Raw genomic sequence first — 19,451 nt, 5'->3', positions numbered from 1 at the left:
TTATTAAATATTTGTGGATTGGGGGTGGGGAGTAGGGGACATAAAACTCTTAATGAATATAATTAATGTATTTAGAGTGTCCTGTATGATTAAAAGTGACTTGCCCAGAAATAATTAATTTGTTTAACGTGCTGAAGATGCATAACAGCAATGGCAGAAAAAGCAATATAAAGATTTACTGGGAAAGATGGAAGGTTTAAATACACATTTAATATAAGCATCTGTTTTTGCATCTAGATGTCTGTGATAACATGTGGAAGGGAAGAATGTGTCAGAGAAGTTTGGGATCTAAATTATATTCAGATGAGAAAAACAACATAGCAGGTGATTCGTCTGCAGTGGAAGATGTGACAGCTACCTGTCATAAGGACTCTTCTATAGTTACTATGGTGACTGGCAGAGAAAGTGGTTTAAAGGAAATGCAAATTGATCTGAGTAATGAGAAAACTCAACATTCTCAACTTGCAATTCAAGCTATAAAGAGCAAAGAAGAGGACAAACATGCAGTGTATACTGACAGTTTTGCTAGTGTTGCTTTGGATATAAAAGCATGTGTTACTGACCTGGAGAAAGATGGCATTTTTAAGAAAGGCTCTTTGAGAAAAATTAAAACCTTTCCAAAGCTACCACTTGAACCTGCAGATACAAATAACTTTTTTACTTCTGTAACCAACAGTGGACCACTAGCTAGGAAAAATCACTTGCTAACACAAGAGTCACTACCTCTAGACAATAATAATGAGGTTGCTTTTTCAAAGGGAAATCTTAATTCATTTGCTATTAGTAGTCCACCAAAAATAGAACCAAAGAATCACCAGGTTAATGATCTTCATTTAGAAGCTCCGTGTGTATGCACACAGGTGTCTGGCATGAATCTAGAAGAGCATATGTCACTTATTAATGGTAAAAAGATAGGTTTTCCTTCATCTGATCACAAAGAAGACTGTGCTGATGCTACCTCTGAAATGCCAAATACAGCTGGTATGCTAAAAGGCCCAAATCAATCAATTGCTGGAGCAAAAATGCTAGACAATTACATGGCGTTGGAAGACTCTTCTGAAACTTTTCAAGGGTCAAATGAAAATTCTTTACCACATTTTAACAAGATGGCTTCAGTGTTAACGACAAAACCCAGTGGGAACAGATATGGATCAAACCTAATTAGGTCTCCAGAATTAAACAACGATGTGATGAGTGCAAACAATAATGAAGATAATCTTTTTGGAGGCAGAGGGTCAGAAATCAAAAGTAATGAGCAGGTAGTAAAAATAAAGTCTTCATTATATAGTTGCTGTAGTCACTTATGTGGAGATGAAATGACTTAAATACTGTGTGATTTCTTCCCCCTCGTCCCCTTTAGCATCCTGGAAAATTGAATTTTGTTAGTTCATGCACTTTAAGAGTTAATATTGGAAACATGGTGATCTTTTTTTCCCTCTTTAAAAGTAAAGTGCTACAGTGAAATTTATGATATTGCAAAATCAACTTTCATTTTAATTTTTTTTACAAATGGAGCATACTCACTAGTGTGTTAGAGCAGCATACTTAAAGTTGATTATATTTGTAAGAGAACATTACCAAAGTGCGTGTAGATTTTTTTTTTTTACTCTTTGTTACTGTCAATCCATAAAGTTCACTACATTGCAGTGGGCCTCCCAGGTGCTTATGAAAATTGCAGAGTTCCTGACTGTAAACCTGACCTCATTTAAATCAATGGCAATATCCCATCTGCTTCAGGAGGTGAAAAGACTCCACTTATTTTCCACTTCTTTTTTTTAACCTACATGTACATTTAAGTTTTTGAAAACTGTACATATGCTGTATCTGTTCTGTGTTCTAAATTACCACCTCTGTGTTTGTTATGTATATTTCATGATAGAATTCAAATATGTGCACAATATGATGGATATGTTGTCTCAAGCATTTCATCTTTATAAATAGCCAAATAAGAGGGAGAGCTGATAATTAGTCTACTAGAATTTGTTGATAGATAGTTGTAGTATGGTCTCTTCTCTGCTCAAATATTCTCAGGGTGGACAAGTTTGGTCTCTGACTAGATGGTTTTCTCTTGTGCCACACTCAAAGAGATGTAAACAATCCATGTGACAGGAGAGCTGCTGGCTAAAAATGCAGGACGGTTGATGGTTCTCCAGCCTTGCTGTGTCTTGATAAAAGTGAGCAGCACAAACTTAACACATTTCATTTCCAGCAGTTACGCTTAGGTGTAGATGTTGGGGTTTTTCCTTAATTGTCTACTGACAGCTCAGCCTTGTTCTCCTTGCCTAATAGCCAGTGTTCCAGCCATCCCATGCAGCGGCATCTAGGGTTATTTTCAGTCCGCATCCATCCTTCTTTTCACCTTGCCCTGAACACCTCCATGGAGTGGTAACCTGGGGCTGTCAAGTGTGTAAAGAGCCTTTGGTTCATCATAGCTAAAAAAAATGAATGCAACATTGAAGATTGCTCTAACTGCTTTTTTCCCTTTCTTGCCTCTTCTCACCTCAACAGCATGTACGCTTATTAAATTCATAGTGCAGGAGGATAGTAAATATGGATAAGTACCACATGGCATGGTTTTGCTCTCTGAGGGAGTTACTCCATTGTATGCATATTGAGTCCTTTATTTAGTTTTTAAAATCCTGCAGGTGCATTCTTCAGTCTCTGAGAAAAGATCCATTTATTGTAGAAACATCTCTTTTGTTTTTTCTTCTTTTTTTTCCTCCCTTCCTGCTCTTAACTATGCAAAGTATTAATCAGATTTATAATCATTCCAAAGTCTTCTGCTTTTGTCATGTCATTTGTTACTCTGGATTTACATGAACCTGCTTCATTTGGTAGATGCACTTGTATTTCTAGCAAGGATCATAGCACTTTCAGTCACTGACTTCTTGTGAGAAAGCTTGTTAGTATACAGATACCTAGATACATCTTGGTATTTAAGCAACAGAAACTGTCTTTCATCTTATGTGCAAATCTCTTTTTTCTGAATGCAGTTTTTATATTTTTTATGCTAAACTGTATAAACCTAGGAATTAATTTGCATGTTTATTTGTCATGGAGAGGATGGCTAAGACAAGGCTATTAGACAACTGTAAAACCACTGCAGCTCGGTTTTTGGATTTGTTTTTTGTGTTGGCTGCTTTTTTTTTTCATTCCAAGAAATAAAAATACCACACTTAAATCACTTGCCGTGAGGTGGAAGTGGGCTTACTTAAGCATCCATGTTAACTAGAGAGGTGTGGTGAATAAGCTGACATCACTTAAGAACATAATTTGAGTGTAGTGATAGACGTTGTTCTTTAAGAAGGAGAAAATCTGTTGAAATAAGACCTATATTCTGTCCTTACTGGATTACCAGGACAACAGTTTAAGTATCAGTACATGAAGACACTTTCAAGAAAATAATCTTCCTCAGAATTATGGTTTCCCAAAATTCTTGCACGGTTTAAAAGCTGTAGCAAACATTCTGTTTGCTTTTCCTGCAGCAGCACTTGAGATTAGTACACACAAAAGTAATCCAAAATATGTTTTCAGGTTATTCTGCCATTATTCTGAAATCCTCTTTTTCTTCAAATATTTCATCATCAATTTTAAATAAAGTGTTCTTTCAGCCTGAACAGAATTTCATTCTTCCAAATAAGTAGGCTCTTAGTAGAAGGGAAGTTATCCTGCTCCCACTGAATTCACAGGACAATCACAGTGAATTAGAAAAGATTATTCTAGTTACCCTAATAAGCAGTGTTGTAATACATGTGATCTGAAATGAAGACAGCAGAGGGCTTGTTGTCGATGAAACCAGAGTTTTATAGGTGTATTTTCAGCAGAGGAAAGGTTTGATAGACTCATGCTCTAAATTCTTTTTTTAGTAATAATTCCAGAGAACATTCTGCCACATAAAAATATTATGCTCTTTAAAGATATCCTAAGTTAGTCTGGAAGAAAACAACCAAACAAAAAACAATCAACCAAACCCACAAACATCAAGAACAAACAAACAAACCCCACCTTCTTTGATTATTTAACTGCTGTAAGGAGAAAAAGCATTTAAATATATCAGAATATATAAATACATTTCAGAAACCTGTGTTTCTGAAATGCCTGTCTGTTCCCTGAAATGCTGAGCTTCTAGCCTGGTAATCTTTGTTTTCTGAAGGAGGGTCATTCATTTTCAGTAGTCATTGAACTGTATGGCAGACTCTATTATAAGTCTTCTTAGAGAAAGGTTGTTGGGGTTTTTTTTATGTTTTCAGCTTCTTTTTCTTCTTTTGGAAAACAGATTTTATTCCTCAGGTTTCTGAAACAGCAGTTTCTGCCTCTGACTTCCCTCCTGACAGCTGCAAAAATAAAGCCATACTGTGCTATCCCCTATGTGAAAAAGTTAGAACTGATGTCTCTATTTCAAGTTCCCTTTCATTTCTCTGTGCCAGAATTTTACCAAATACCTAAAAATGTTTGATTTTTTTTTTTTTTTTTAAGAAGCTAAAACTTGAGTCTGGGAGTTTGCTCATGTACTGCAAAGGCACAAAGAGTGTGAAGCCCCTTCTGGGTTAAATGGAAAACATCTCAAAAGATTTACAGCGCTGCTCTTTCACTGGTTTTCTGTAACATAAGCATGACTGCAGCATAGAGCTTTTAGAATAGTATCTCTAGCACCTCTTTAAATATTTCTTGTTCTTCAGAGAAAGTGCGATACCAGTCCCATCCGGTTGAAGATCAACCTTGTCTACTCTGGAGAACAGACAGTTTTTCTTGCCTGTCAATACTTCTCCAGTGGACAATACTTTTCTAATACTCCAACACTGCTTCTTAATATTGTGTGCTTTACTGCTAGTAAGCATTACTAAAAATACTTGCTTGCTTTTGTCTGGCTACTGCAATGTATCTTGTGAGGGTTTTCCTAGTAATTTTTATAGTTTTGCATGCCGTAAATAAATATTTTTCACTTCAAGTTTGAGTGGGGATCTTTTATTTCTCTAACCAATTTCATTCCAATCAGGTGTGTCTCATATCTAATGCTTTTAAATGTTTCTCTGTGATTCAAATGCTATGGCCTTTACATGAGAAGGGTTAATGGGAACCTGGCATATACACATTTGTTTTCTGTTGGTCATTCATACCCAGTCAAGCATGAAAGAAGTGAAAAGCCATGTACCTAGAGAATGACACTGGGGAAATAACACTTGAAGGAAGGAAAAGTTGTCAATTCCCAGAATAGTACTTACTAAGAAAAGAATAATGAAAATGCTGCTTGCTTTGGCTCTTTAAAATATGCTAGCATTACATTCATAAAATATAGTGTGTTGGTGTAGTCTGAATGCTTTACTAAAAGTTTGGTTCAGTTCTGGTACCAACAATGAAATAAAAGATCTGTTAAGTGATCTTTGCAGCACTGAAGAAAAAACATCACTTTTTCAACAAGTGAGATTTAAAATGCGATCTTTTTAGCATAAAACAAAATGTCACCAGTGTGTAGCTATAGGCAATAATCAGTCAGGTGGCTTTTTCATATTTTCTGTCAAAATTTCTGTGCTGTGAAAAACATTTCCTTATTTTAAAAACTGGGTTATATAATTTCTATTATGAAAAGGTCTGTTTTAGAACATGAAGAAAAAATTTCAGGAAAAGGCACTGGATTATAATTTTGCTCTTTGGTGCAATTTTACTGGTGATAATATATTAATAAATGTTTTATATCAGTACTAATGTTAATGCTTTAAATGAAGTGGCCTTGAGGCCTTATAGTTGCTAAACAGTTGTCTTGAGCTTGCTTTGCTGAAATGTCTGAATGTACTTAAGAAACAATGCATGCTACAGGTGGTTTGACAAAAAAATTTAATCATATGTTTTCCAGCACTTCAGATTTTTTTTTTCTTGGTGGTTGAATGGGGCTTTTTGAAGCTGTAGGAGATAGTAATAGCCATGAATCAGACTTGCATGTTAAAAAGCAAAACAAAATAACCAAACCTGAGACAGATGCCTAAATAAAGGAGTTTTACACTTAAATGTTTACTAAAACATAAATAGGCCCAGTGGAATTTGAATGTGCATTGCGTTAAATACCTTTAATGTATTTAACATTAAATACCTTCAAGGTGAGGTACGAGATGCATTGCGTTAAATACCTTTATTTAAGGTTTGAGGCTGAAATAAAAATTGCCTCAAAACCTTAGGTTGAGAAGCTTCTACAAGGTCTTAGAAGGACAAGTCCCCAGCAGGTCTGAGCCCTCAGTCATTATCTGAAGTCTTCCAGAGTTCTCTCTTTCTGGTGTAGGAAAGTGAGCATTTGGAATCATTAGGACACTAGAAGAATTACCTTCTCAGGGGGTTTTTTCAGGAATAAAAATAATCTTTTGATATCATCAAGATGGGGAGAGACTTTAATTATAGTAAGAGACAATAGCAATGCAGTTATTAGCATCACAGGAGAACAATTATCATATGAATACTAGCTAGCAATATTAATACTTGAAGTTTAATCTTTCTTTAGGATGCTTGCATCTATTGTGAAACAATGAGGGTATACATTTAAATAAAGTTCAACAACCTGTAACCAGACTGCATCCTTTCTTCTCCTGACTCAGCTTAATTTGGTCGTCCTATGGATGGCAGTGATTCTCACTTCTGCTAAGATTTGCTTTTTCTACATTCCTTTTTCTTCTGAAATAGCATTTGTTTCTGGTGTCTTTTCATTCTCTATTTTGTTATCTATCATTGACACTTTCTTCTTTCTTATCATAAACTTTTGCTGCTGTTCTTATGGTTTATTCCTACTTTCCTGCTGTGCTTAAATTTCTTTGTCACTTCTTTCTTCCTCTAGAGAGCTTGGATATCCCAGAAGTGATGTACAGCTTTCTGCTGTACAACTAACTTCAGTCTCCAGTTTAGTGAGATATTCTTCTTCCCCTTGCTAGCCATTCATCACCTTCTCTTGAAGTGAGAAGTGATTTGTATATGGGATAGAGGAAGTCCATCTTTCTCTCCTGCAGAATTAGAGCTTCTAGGGACATAAACTTCAAGAGGAGGGATTCTCTTACAGAGAAACATGTGGCAGTGGTGTGTACTTATTGCAAAAATATTTCCAAATCCCAAAATCTTCTTAATGGTCTAGTCAGTCAGTGGAATTTCTCTTCTGATTTCTCTCCACTTGTCAGCTGTGCAGGGTGACTTTGAAGTATTTGGCTGCTTCTTTAATTATAAAGTGTCTGTGAGCAAAGACATTTGAGGCATGTGAGAACCAGGATGCTATGGATGAGGGAACACAGCACTGACCAGGGATAGTAATCAATCAACAGTATAAAGCTCTGTCTTGAATGTTCTCTAGATTAATTCATTCTTTTGACTATGTGGCCTCTTCCTTCCTGCTGTATAATTGATGTCTTTTTATCAGACAGTTCAACAGCTTACTTTTCTAGATATAATGAAAGAACACATTGATGAAAGAATTTTGCACTCCAGGATGCTGGTGATAGCAAAATTTGAGAGTGAAGCTTAACCTTATTACCTGGCTTCAAATCTGTCTGTGCTGAAGTTACTAATTTTTGTGATGTGCCACAGTGGAAGACAGGAGAATAAAAGCACCAAATTAATTTTTATGTGTTGGAGGTAGGCAGAATATAAAACATTTTAAGTAAATTAAAAGGTGTGTTTGCTGGTACATCTTGTTAAAAATTTATAGTTTATCTGGTTCACCTTCAAGGAATATTTAAACAACATGAGCCCAAAGTATTACATTCCTTGAGAAGGTCTTCTGGTTAAAATGAAATTATCAACAAAGTTTCAGCTAGAGAAATAAACATGGTTCTTTCTCTCCTCCCCATATACTGATGGCAGGGAAGACATTTCTGTTTGTTGATGTTGATGAAAGTTAATGTGGTAGTCTGTTCAATACGTATTTTATTATAAAATCCAAATAGTGCCTCACTGAAGGGTGTTTCACAGCCAGGATCATGAAGAACTGACTGCAATAAATGATGGTGCAGAGACTGATTGGTCAAACATAATGATGTACTGCCATTGTGTGTGAGAGAGACCCTTAGTCTATTTAGATTTTACAAACATTGATTGGGATATAAAGGTGTCTGTAAAAACAACAGAACAGTTCAGAGATTTTAATTTTTGTTTGTCTCCTGTGCTCCAGTTTTGTTTTCTTTGTTTTCCAGAGTTAATCCTGAATTGCTTCTTGTAATTCTTTTCCTCAACGTGGCCTAAAGTTGACATTTAGAGACAGAAAATGTGCTGTACTAATTTTTAAAATAATTGTATGGGTCTGCTCTGACCCAGAGGTTTCTGCCTACAGCGAATTTACTGTTCCTTTGGTAGATGAATGGATATCATAAAGTCCAGCTGATGTCAAGAGTGTGACAAGCTCTTCTATTAGCACAGCTTGATCGGGAAGATGTCTGTGCAGTCCTATCAATGTCAAGTTCTTATATTCACCCACCCCCCAAAAAAATCACAAAATGTAAAACATGGATTCTCTGAAGAACAGTAAGTTTCCGTAGAGCAGTATCTTTATCACATTAAGGTATTATGCCAGGTATCAAAGGCTAAATTGATAGCCAGAAATACAAATGTTATTACTATAAAATAAGCAGCCAGTGATTAAAACTAGAACAACGTGCTTGGACATCAAATAAACCTGTCATTAATTCTGTCAATATTGTCAACATCTTTCACAGAAGGACAAGAAATGTTGATGAAATCTTTAAGGTAAGACTTGTAATGCAACTGTCAGGGTAAATCAGGATTTGACTGGGATTTTTTTTGTTGGTGGTGATAATTTAGATTTTTATGTTTGTAAGTCTAGGTGGTGTCCTTATAATTATGTGCCATCTTTGACGTTCCAAAAGCATCTTTCCTTAGTATGATGAGAAAGAGCCTTGAAACAGCTCACTTTTCCTGAAACACTTCTATTCTTGCTGAAATCTCACTTTAATTACACTTTTCTTATGCAGTTAAGAAACTATTGGTTCATCTATACAGCTAGCTAACTGTACAATACTTTTTCAGTACGAAGTGTTATTAGTTCATTACTGGCAAGTGCAATAAATACCTTTTCTTAATGCTTTTTAGGTGAGTGTGTTATATATTAGGATTTACTTTTTCATTGCATCAGTAAACATTTTTTGGTTTGTGATAATTTTTCATAACTTTCTGCATCCTCACTGTTTTTTTCAGTGGATCTCTCTAAAACTCCTGTTGTCCTGGTATGGTAAACCTCTGAAAGACTATGAACTCTGGGCATTATGTCATGAGTGTTTATGTACTCTGCAAACTTGCATAGATTATCCAGGTATAGTCTTAATTATCTCAAAATATTTGCTTAAAATTATCTTAAACATTTGCTTAAACTATTTATGTTCACTGTATTCATGTTTTCTTCTGTTGATGCAAAATATCTCAGCTTTCATTTAGTGTACAGAAAAAATAATAGGCAATATTTCTAACTTCACTCTCTTAAATGGTGACTTAGAATTTTTACTCAATTTGGAGTTTTCTTCCATACATAGAAGAATGTCCTCTTTTTCTTTATTCTGAGTTTTGGTGGGTTTTGCAGGGAAAACAAATCTTTATGACTTCAAGCAGTAAAACTAATTTTGTGTTTAGAAAGTTTGGGGATGGAGAAATTGTACTGTGACTTTTAAGAAAAGCAGTTGGGACTTGTATCTTGAAAGCAGGAGGAAATAAGTTTTATATATATGTAAACAAAAAACATCCTCTCTTGCCTGAATTTCTTTGTGACAAATGATTCCTGAGGTATTTTTGACAGTACAGAGCTCTGTCAGTTTAAAACACCCAGGGACTCCTTCCACATTCCCTAAGCTTCAGTTTATAGAAGAATTATCAGAAGCAAACTTCTGAGAGAGGAGCGGGGAACTGTCCTTTGACACAATTGGAATATGTTGTATGTGACTTGGGAGAAGACCATCCTAAATTTCCATAGGCATTCTGAATGTTGGTTTAGCTTATACTAATAATAAATCTGTAGCAGTTCTGATAAACAGAGCAGAGGTTCCCATCACCACCACCCTGCCTTTCCTTTTTCTTGATTTAAAAAGCCTGCTTTTGAGGGTTTGGGCAGGGATGAGTTTGAAGTCTGTAAGTGACTATACACAATTTGATAGCAAGGTGCAGAAAAATTACTGCATCTCTTTGGTTTTCAGCTTCAGCTATTTTATCTTTTATGGTATAAAACTGTTAAAAAAGAAATTGGCCATAAATGGAGATTTCTGAGCACTTGAAGCAATGTTACCCTTAAAACTAAGTATTTGATATACCTTGCAACAGAAGTATTATTTCAGCCTCATAGCATGTTGCTAATGTTTGTGAAGGTTTCAAATAACTGCACATAATGGCTCAGATTCTAATTTCATATGCCTAGCCAGCCTCTGTTACTGTACTTACATGTACCAGAATGCATAAGTCTTCAAAATACTAAAGACTGAGTTGTGATCTGAGCCTTATGTAGCCTGCAGAAGTGAACATAATGATACAAACCACTAAATGGAAGGTACTTTACTTAAAATTCCATATTTGACAAATAAAGCTACCTTGAAGTTGAATATTGTTTTCAGATTTAGAATATTTCTTCCAGAGGATTCTCTGTTTGTTCTGAGAGTAGTTGTGCATTGTGGAATGACTTATAGCGGTCACACACACACACAGTTCTGTCAGCATTCCTTCTGAATAATATTAAAGATGAAGCTGATATCATATAAAGTGTTTGTTAAAATAGCCTTTGTCTTAACACTGGTAGAGTAAGATTGGTGGCTCATGAGTCATAGTTAAATATATGAAATGTGGAACAAGATGGATTATGTATTATTTATTCACTTAGCCTTTTCCTCCAAATCCTTCCATGATTATACCTTTTTCATTATCCTAAGCAGGAATTATCTGGGTAAGAAAACATACTTCCAAAGCTAGCCTCTTCATGCATTTTTTTAGTTCAATCCAAAAAAGTTTGTAACCTCCACTGAGGCTTTACTTACTTCCTCTCATCAGAGGATGTTGAATACGTGTTGCTCACAGGTGCTTTAGAGAACCCAGGGGATAATTCTCTGTTGTACTGAACTCCTTGAGATCCAGTTTGTGTGAACTGTTGCAGATTCAGGGCCAGAGGCATTACCTCTTGAGAAGCAAAGAAAACTCTTGAGAACTCATGAAGAATTCTTAGGGGAGCTGCCTTTGCAGAAATAACTAGTAAAGGTTCCAATTCAGGAAAGCTCTGCTTTTCAAGACTCATAGTCCAGGTCAAGCTTAAATATTATTGAATGTAGTAGGCAAGTCTTTATTTACATTAAGCATAGTGAACAATTTAATGGCTTTAGCTATGTTTTGTACAGGTAATTACAAAAACAAAAGGATTATTTCCTTTTTTTCTTACTTTATTTTTCTCAGACCTCTCCAATTTACTATTTAATAATAAATTAATACTTGTTTTACTCTTAGACCTCTTTAATATTTTAATAATTAATAAATTTAATGTTTTGACCTCTTAATTTAATGTAAGAATCTATTCTCCTAGTACTCCTTTTACTAAGAAAACAGCGTATTTGATGGTAGTCTACAAAGGCAAGACTAAATTGCTAGCCAATTGGCTTATTGAAACATGTTAAATTACAGTGTGATTTGAAGATATCAAACAGATAGACATGGTCTTACCACAAGTTTTTCATCATTGAATTTATATAGCATGATCTCATGACCTTAATGTTAATTTCCTGAAGACCTCAGATCATTTAAAATAGTTGTAGAAGTCAGTTATTTTGTTCCTAACTATAGCAAATTTCAGGGCCTTACAAATACCAATCTACGTTGACATTTCTTCAGTGGGAGAGTGTGTGTGTTTATAACTATTTGTGCAAAACTGGACTCTCTATCCTATCCCACCTAGAGGAGTTCTGGATCTGGCCACATATGTCTCAGCTGTCTCCAGATAATGACCCTGTATTTTGGTGGGGTTGGAGGAGGGAAGAGAGAAGAGATTAAATGCTTAAGATAAATTGACTGTCTCTTATTGGTACCTTGTGAGACTAGAGTACATCTAGCTCTTGTATTTCTTTGTTTTGTTTTGTTCCTTTCTTGGCCTTCCTTTTCAGTGCTGGGTATAAAGAGAATAAACTTTTGGTGTTCTAAGCCCTTTTATTTATTGTGATTCCGTATTGGTTTACTTCCTTGTCTTTGTTCTGCAGGAATTAATCTAGGTGATTACACATCTACTGTCTCTTTATTGGGTGGTATCTGTTCTAGCATTAGTGTTATTTAAAGCATCATTTATCGTAGGGTAATTGCTGACATTGCAATTTATTTTTAAATAATTTAATTTATTTTTATTAGTGTCAAATAGTTACGAGAATAGATATTTATTATGCCTTGCTGTTTTGTGGCTTGTTTTGCAGTGGTCTTATGTTTGGACTCCGTGATGATTGACTGCCATGGAAGTATCCTCTTTGCTGCTCCAGAAGCTGAAGGTAAACTAATACATTGTGTACTCTGCTTTTATTTCTTTGAGGGGAGGAAGGCAGAAGAAAGCAAATACCTTACCTTTTGTTTCCATTTTCTTTTCTCATTTAGAATCTTGTGATATATTTTATTTAGCTCCTGAAATTGAAGAAGACAATGCGGATACTGAAAAGGTAATGTGGTAGGTTATGTAGGTTGCTATGCATTTTGTCAAAGGACAGTTGTATCCCTCTGCTGCTTGAAGAAGAAAGCTAAACTCTAAGATGCTGATAATATTTCTCATTTCTCCCAATATTTCTTTGTTATCTGTGGGTTTTTTTAATATATTGATCTCCCGTAAAATTAGTTGCTTCTGAAAAATAATCTTGGCTTTCAAAATTGTTTAAGTAACTGCCAAAAATCTGTTATTCAGTAGTTTTCCACAAGGCTTAATTATTGTCAGTTTGTTAACAGTAAGACAGACTTTGAAGTCATGTTTTCACTTTGTGGAGGTCACACCAAGATCAGTATTTTAGACTGTCTAGACTAAAGCCCAAACATTAATCTAACTTGAATGATTGGATTAAAATATTACTATCATCATATTTTTACTATGGGAAGATTATGAATTATGTCTCTTACCAATACACTTTTCCCAGAGCTTTTTGCTATAGATAAAAACCATAAGGAGCTCTCAGACCAAAGATGATAAAAATGTTAATAAATAGCAGGTGAGTATTTGTCTCCACTGCAACTGCATCTGAATTGCAAACTGTACCACAGTGATCTTAAGAGTTAGGACAGCAGAATTTATGATACCTTTCTATTATGTAACAAGAAAAGAGGTTAGCTAATATATACCTTGTTCCCCATGAGTTCTTTAAAATTAGGCACGGTAGTCATGAATCAGAAAAAAAAAATCCTCATTAAAAAAATCTATTAAAGGCAGAGTTTGACTTTCTGTAAAATTTTCTGTAACTAGAAAATGCTTATTTATCTGCTTCTTTAAAGTTGCTTTTTCTTCTTAAACTGCTTTGATCCAATGTGCAGGTTTTTCAAAGGCTTCAGAAGCTTAAACTAACCCTGAAATACAAGACAGCAGTTTCATCAGACAGTAGAAATTAATAATCCTAAAGTTTATGCTCCATTCTTTTTCTTTAGAAAATCTGAAGTAATCTTTTTTCCTTGTTTTTCTGCAACATTATACCTAGAATAAATGGACCTGGGTTTTTTGCTTTTTCCTGATATTTGTATAACTTTCTGGTTATTATGAACATTTAGTTAGAATTATGGTATGGGAATCAAGACTGTGTAGTGCCAGTCATGATAACTGTACTAGCTCAGTAAAAGGAACTTTTTTGAAGGATATGCTGGATGAGATGGCAAGTTTTTCATAAATAATAAGTTTGGGTTAAGATTGTGATCCCATTGACCTCTTGGAATTCTGCACCTGAAGGGAAGAAAATTTTTTTGTTTTGGTGGAGCTGCTTTTTTCTATTTCAGATATTTTTGTACCTGTTAGTAGCTTTTGTTCAACAGTTCAGATGGTTCACAGGTTGTTTTCTTTATAGTGAACTCCCTTGTTACCTTGTGCTTATTGCTTGTTCACTTTGCTCAAAAGACTGCTAGAAAACGTTGTTTTATAGGTCCGCATTATTTAGTACTGTGTTTAGGTTTCTGTTCCTTGAGCCTTTTTAATATCTTTCAGAGGCAATGTGAAGAAGCATGGTGCTTTAACTTTGGCAAAGCTGCATTTGTAGTACATGCTAACATATATAAACTAAGCATTAAGGAGGCTAAATCTGGTTGAGTCTGCAAATTTTAATTCTTCAGCTAAAACAAGAAAGCTTATGAAGATCAAGTACTTTTCAAGGTCCCTCATCATAGCAACTTCAATTGGTCTAGCTACAGGTAGCACAATAATTGGTAAAATAAATATACAGTACCTCGTTCTTCTGATAGGTATAATCTTCTCTGTAAAATACAACTCTTACTGGCTAGCTTGTAATTACTGTGTGCCATTTACTTGCTGAATTATCATGATCTTTTTTAAGTAAATTACAGCTGGCCAGGTTTTATGGTAGAACTCTAAGGCTTGCAGCAATCTAAGTTTTTAAATGAGAAAGGAATTCTTCAAAATGGTTCTAAAAGCCCTGTTTTCCTGAATAATTTTCCTAGACAAAGGATAAGACAAATTATGTCTGTTGCTCCAACAGTAGAAAATTAGCTACTATTATTTGCCCTTCATGCATAACAGCTAGGTTTTTTTTTTTTTAATAGGCTGGGCTTTTCATCAGCATCTTCAAAAGCCAAATGTGATCGGTACTTTGGAAGCTCTAGTCATTTCTTTTTGTGGGGAATGAAGGAAATTTTTGCATAATTTGCTGGAATTGGTTTTGAAGTAGAAGCTTTTTTTGGTCTGTTTACATCTTTCCTGTCTTATGTTATACCAATAGGTCTGCATTTATGGTGTTGCTGCAGTTCTGTGGATGGCTGCAAAATACAGTGTTCCAAAGAGTCACAAACTAGCATTGCCAAGAAAATTAAAAAAACTTCTTCTGGATATGGCAAGAAAAAACCCTGAAGAAAGACCTTCTCTAGCTGATGCAATTAAGGTTACTAGATTTAAGCAATTTTATGTGAAATCTAGATGTGTCTAAAGTCTCATTTTAGTGATTTGAATATCAAAATATTAATTGATTTTTGGTAATAGACTAATACCTAGTTAAATCATAACCAGTGACTTTGGGGTTTGTTTTTAAAGTTACCTCCCTAAGGACACAGAGGGGTGTGTTTTTAATTTATATTGAAATTGTCCATAAGGTACTCGGAATAGGTTCATAAGACTTTCTAAACTTAGATTACTTCTAATTGACTGTTTATCTTGACTTTGTGCTTGTCCAAGAATACCTCACTTGATTGAAAACTTATTTACTGCCTGAAAGTTATGATTTTTTTTTTTTCTTTTAGACATGCAATCATTATTTACTTGAACAAGGTATAAACAGCAAAAATATTTTGGCACTGTTGAATAAATCTGTCTTGAAGGTAAGAGTGCCACCTTTTTTAATTCTCTACATTTTTTCAATTAATTCTGTAAATTGTATTCCAGTAAGATTTTTGTCCCCTGCAAGTACAGTTAGATTTTCTCTCTTTTTTTTTTTTTTACTTATTTTCAAGTAGTCTTTAGGTATTGCTTTTTTCAAGTTCTTGCTGTTGGAGTGGTCACTCCCCAGGTTTTGGTGCCCTGACTCCACAGTCTGTATGGGTAAAGAACAAGTGACTTAATTTCATAATCTCTCTTTCATTTAGCACCCCTCTTATCAGAACAGAAGACATTAATGTGTAATTCTTGTGTTCTGTCTATGTTTCAAATATGTGTATATAATGCACACAGTGTTCAGTCAATCCATGGAACTGACTTTGTTCAAAACTTTGATTACCTAAAAGTTCTGATTTGAAACAGAGGGTTATCAAGATTTCTCAACAGTTCTACTAGTCCTTAGAGTTTTTATGTAATTTGTTTTAATTCTCCACCTTGGCATGACTAGATTGTTGCTTTGCAACATTCTAGGTTTATATGGGGGTTGGGTGGTTTTTTTAAAGTAATGTGCTGAGCAGAATTTAAAAAAAGAAAATGCTAATTAATAAGTTCAGTTTGGACTTCAATTTTTATTGTTAGACTGTTGAGGAAGAAGTAATTTCGTCTCAAGATCATGTTGCTTTTGAATTTAAAAATGAAAGACATAAAATGGACCCTTCAGAGTCAAGTCTAGGTAAGCAGTCAGACTCTGACATGTTTACTTTGCTTTAGTATTCTCTAGATAAGTTCTCCATGTAAGATTTTCTCAGGCAAGTATGCAATTTTTTTTTCTATGTAAATTGATTGTTATTTACCTTGCATTTGTATTTTACATATTGTAAAATATGTAACTGTGTTTTTGGTTTTAGGATTTGTGCCTATTACCAGTGAAAGTAAACTTGTAGCAGTTAAAGGACCAGTACCATGCCAGATTTCTCTAAATTGTGAGAAAGCTACATTACCTGTTGCATTCACCTCTCCTGCAACTCACTTTAAGCCCATTATTCTGCAACAAAATGCAAATATAACCAAGTTAGTATCTCCTAAAGCAAAATAAGTTAAACTTGAGACTTCATTGTTAAATCTACTGCAATTGTCCTAAAAAAAATTCTTTGTTCCTTTTCAGAGAGGTTCACACACCGATTTCTGAGCAATTCAAGAAAGACACAAGAAAAGAAAAGCATGTGGACCACAACAAATCAGGATATATAGAAGACTCTAAAAACTATGGTACTGAGGACACCGATGTTATTGAAACTGCACCTGAAATACCTGAGTGTGATTTACAAGTTCCAGGCCACTCATCCCAGATATCTTCAGAAGATCAAAAGTCAGGCAGTGCATTTACTTCTACAGTTACGTTACCATCACCATCTGATTCCTCACATGTTCTACAGGGAAAGAGTATTTTATCTGAAGTTTCTTCCAACTCCTTAGCTTGTCCTACATCTCCTAATTTTCTTCATATAAATAACATCATTCTCAAACAGGACTCAGAGAAAAGAGTTTTGACATTTGTACCAGTACATTTAGCTGTATCAGAGCAAATACCAAATAAACCTGTTCGTTCAAGAATTGCTTATGATTGCTATCATAGTTTGCCAGTGCTACTTTCAAGTACTATTGCAAGTTATAAAATGAGCACACAAACAGAAAATGATGCCTCCCTTTGCACAGTGCAAAATTGTGAGACTACTAATACACAGAACAAGTTTGATAAAAGTAACCCAGTTACTCAAACCAACTGCCAAGAAATTGAGTGTGCTACCAGTGTAGACAGTATTTTCACTGAACAAGAACACACACCATGTACCTCAGTGAATCAAGACTATTCTCATGTCTTTGATGTTGAAGTCCTGCCCCAGCAGAACAGAACAAGTGATGCTTTACTACAGGAAGTGGTTCATCTTATACAAGAGGAGTTTGCATTTGATGGCTATCTAGAGAATGGAGTTGAAGTTTTTGATATGGGTATGTACATTTTCTTCTGTATATTATTATCATTGATGTGTAAGAATATTGTTATTAATGCCTTTTTTCTCTCTTATGTGTTTCTTTCTTTTTTTTTAAACAAGGTAACTTCATTTTAAACTTAAAGGAAATTGAGTTTGGTATGTTTTCTGATAAAATTTGTGAGAAGTTTTGTGACCTCTACTGGGATGAAAAATTACTGGAGAATCTCTATGAGGTAGTGAATGGAGAAAGACCTTCACATTTATGGTGGGTGGTTTTAAACTTTTCCTTGTTACAGTTCAATTTAATGCTTTTCTCCCTAGTTCCTAGAAGCAGGAAAGGATATGCTGCTGCTTGTTAGAAAAAGGCTGTTTAATCAGAAGTGAAATATATTGTTCTTACTGTTCAGTTTGCTTATTCTGTTTAAGTTTAGTTATTTATAGATCCTTTTGTTCTATTCACACCTTAGAACAAGGAAATTAATTTGGGTTTCCTAGCAATGTTTTACTTAACAGGTTTAGTTTGACTTAGTGTTCCTCCTTGCAGTCTTTTGCAAATAGACCGCTAAGTAAGAAAACACCAGCTTAATTAATTTCTCATTTTTACTATTTCATCTTCAATGACATATCTACCTGAAAAATAATAAAAAACATTCTCATTTTATTGCAGCCTCCAAATGTAGCATACTTATAAAAGCTACTTACTGAAGGCTATCGTAAACCATAATCAATTTATATGTGCAAGCTATGTATGGTTTTTTTGTCTGTCGTGGTCTGGAACTACAAATTGGAAATTTTGATAAAGAAACTCTAGAAAAACTTCAGTGTTAAAAGATGAATGATCCCTACAGCAAGCTTCAGAGAGAATAGACTATGACCTCCAGGTATCAGACCCTGACATGCTAGCCTATTTCTCATTTGAGTTGGGATTTTTAAAGAGCCATTGAAAATTGGTTGGGGGTTAGGCTCTTAATGCTCCAGAATTGAATGTTATGGTAGGAAAAACTTGAGCTCTTGAAGATGAATTACTGACATATATGAAGAGGTCATTCTCTATATGAACTTTTGTTACAAGGTAAAGTTTTTGAAAGCAGGAGTGAAAAGAAAATCATCATTTATTATCCACTATAAAAATACAGGTCTATCTTTTAGATCACACACAAGAACTACCTCAGAATATCTCTGAGACACTACTTAACATTCTTCAGACAAAAAATATAGCAGTTTTTAATTGTTACCTTCCTTGACTTAAAATTATTATTATGCTTATTAGGGATGACTTAGAGTCGGACTATTATCCATAGGTTGAATTCTGAGTGAAAAATCCATTACAGCTATTTGCAGTTTAAGTTATGCCTGGTGTTATGTTATGCTTTCTGTTTGTATATGTTCTGATATTTCTGTTGGAATTTTGCCAAATGCTGTAAAGGGAAATCTCTGTATCTTACTCAGTGTGCTTTAATGTCTGTTTGAACATCTTTTTTCTTGTAAAATAACAACTGAAGCTGAAGATGCAGACTTCAGGAGGTAGATAAATGCTATGAAGCCTTTCACATACATGACAATAATTTGTAAGATCTCATTTTACTGATGTAAATATAAAAGTATATCAAACTAATTTTTCCTAATCTTCTTGTATTTTCAGCATAACTGAGGCAGATGATTCAAAGTGTGGCAATGTATTCCAAGATCTGAAGAAATCTGGTAGCCTTTTAGCAAGCAGTGATCAGACAGAGGGTGAGGAGGGACTTCCTGTTTCTAGATCTTTGTGTGCTGGGAATTTCAGTGACACAAGTTTTGAGAGATTTGAATGTGTCTTCAGGAAACCACTCAATTTAGCACTTATGAACATTATCAGTGAATCTGAACATTATCAATGCCTTTGGGGACCTGGCATTGTCTTTTATATGAAGCTTACAGATGACCACATGTCATTGACTGGGATGTCAGTTTCATTTACTTTTACTTGCTTT

General features: G+C 34.7%; 1 protein-coding gene across 1 annotated transcript in view; it reads left to right on the top strand.

Moving 5' to 3' along the window:
* The window catches only part of KNDC1 (kinase non-catalytic C-lobe domain containing 1), a 70,468-nt gene that overhangs the window by 29,977 nt on the left and 21,040 nt on the right, over window positions 1–19,451 (top strand). The window contains exons 6-16 of the mRNA XM_074875012.1: window positions 238–1,259; window positions 9,178–9,292; window positions 12,402–12,473; window positions 12,577–12,638; window positions 14,901–15,059; window positions 15,415–15,492; window positions 16,127–16,220; window positions 16,396–16,558; window positions 16,653–17,497; window positions 17,602–17,746; window positions 19,124–19,215. Of these exons, the coding sequence (XP_074731113.1) occupies window positions 238–1,259; window positions 9,178–9,292; window positions 12,402–12,473; window positions 12,577–12,638; window positions 14,901–15,059; window positions 15,415–15,492; window positions 16,127–16,220; window positions 16,396–16,558; window positions 16,653–17,497; window positions 17,602–17,746; window positions 19,124–19,215 (2,847 nt within the window). The remainder of the gene's footprint in view (window positions 1–237; window positions 1,260–9,177; window positions 9,293–12,401; window positions 12,474–12,576; window positions 12,639–14,900; window positions 15,060–15,414; window positions 15,493–16,126; window positions 16,221–16,395; window positions 16,559–16,652; window positions 17,498–17,601; window positions 17,747–19,123; window positions 19,216–19,451) is intronic.

This window comes from Strix uralensis, chromosome 7 (assembly GCF_047716275.1).
Source record: "Strix uralensis isolate ZFMK-TIS-50842 chromosome 7, bStrUra1, whole genome shotgun sequence".
NCBI lineage: Eukaryota > Metazoa > Chordata > Aves > Strigiformes > Strigidae > Strix > Strix uralensis.
This window is presented reverse-complemented; position numbering and strand designations above follow the sequence as displayed.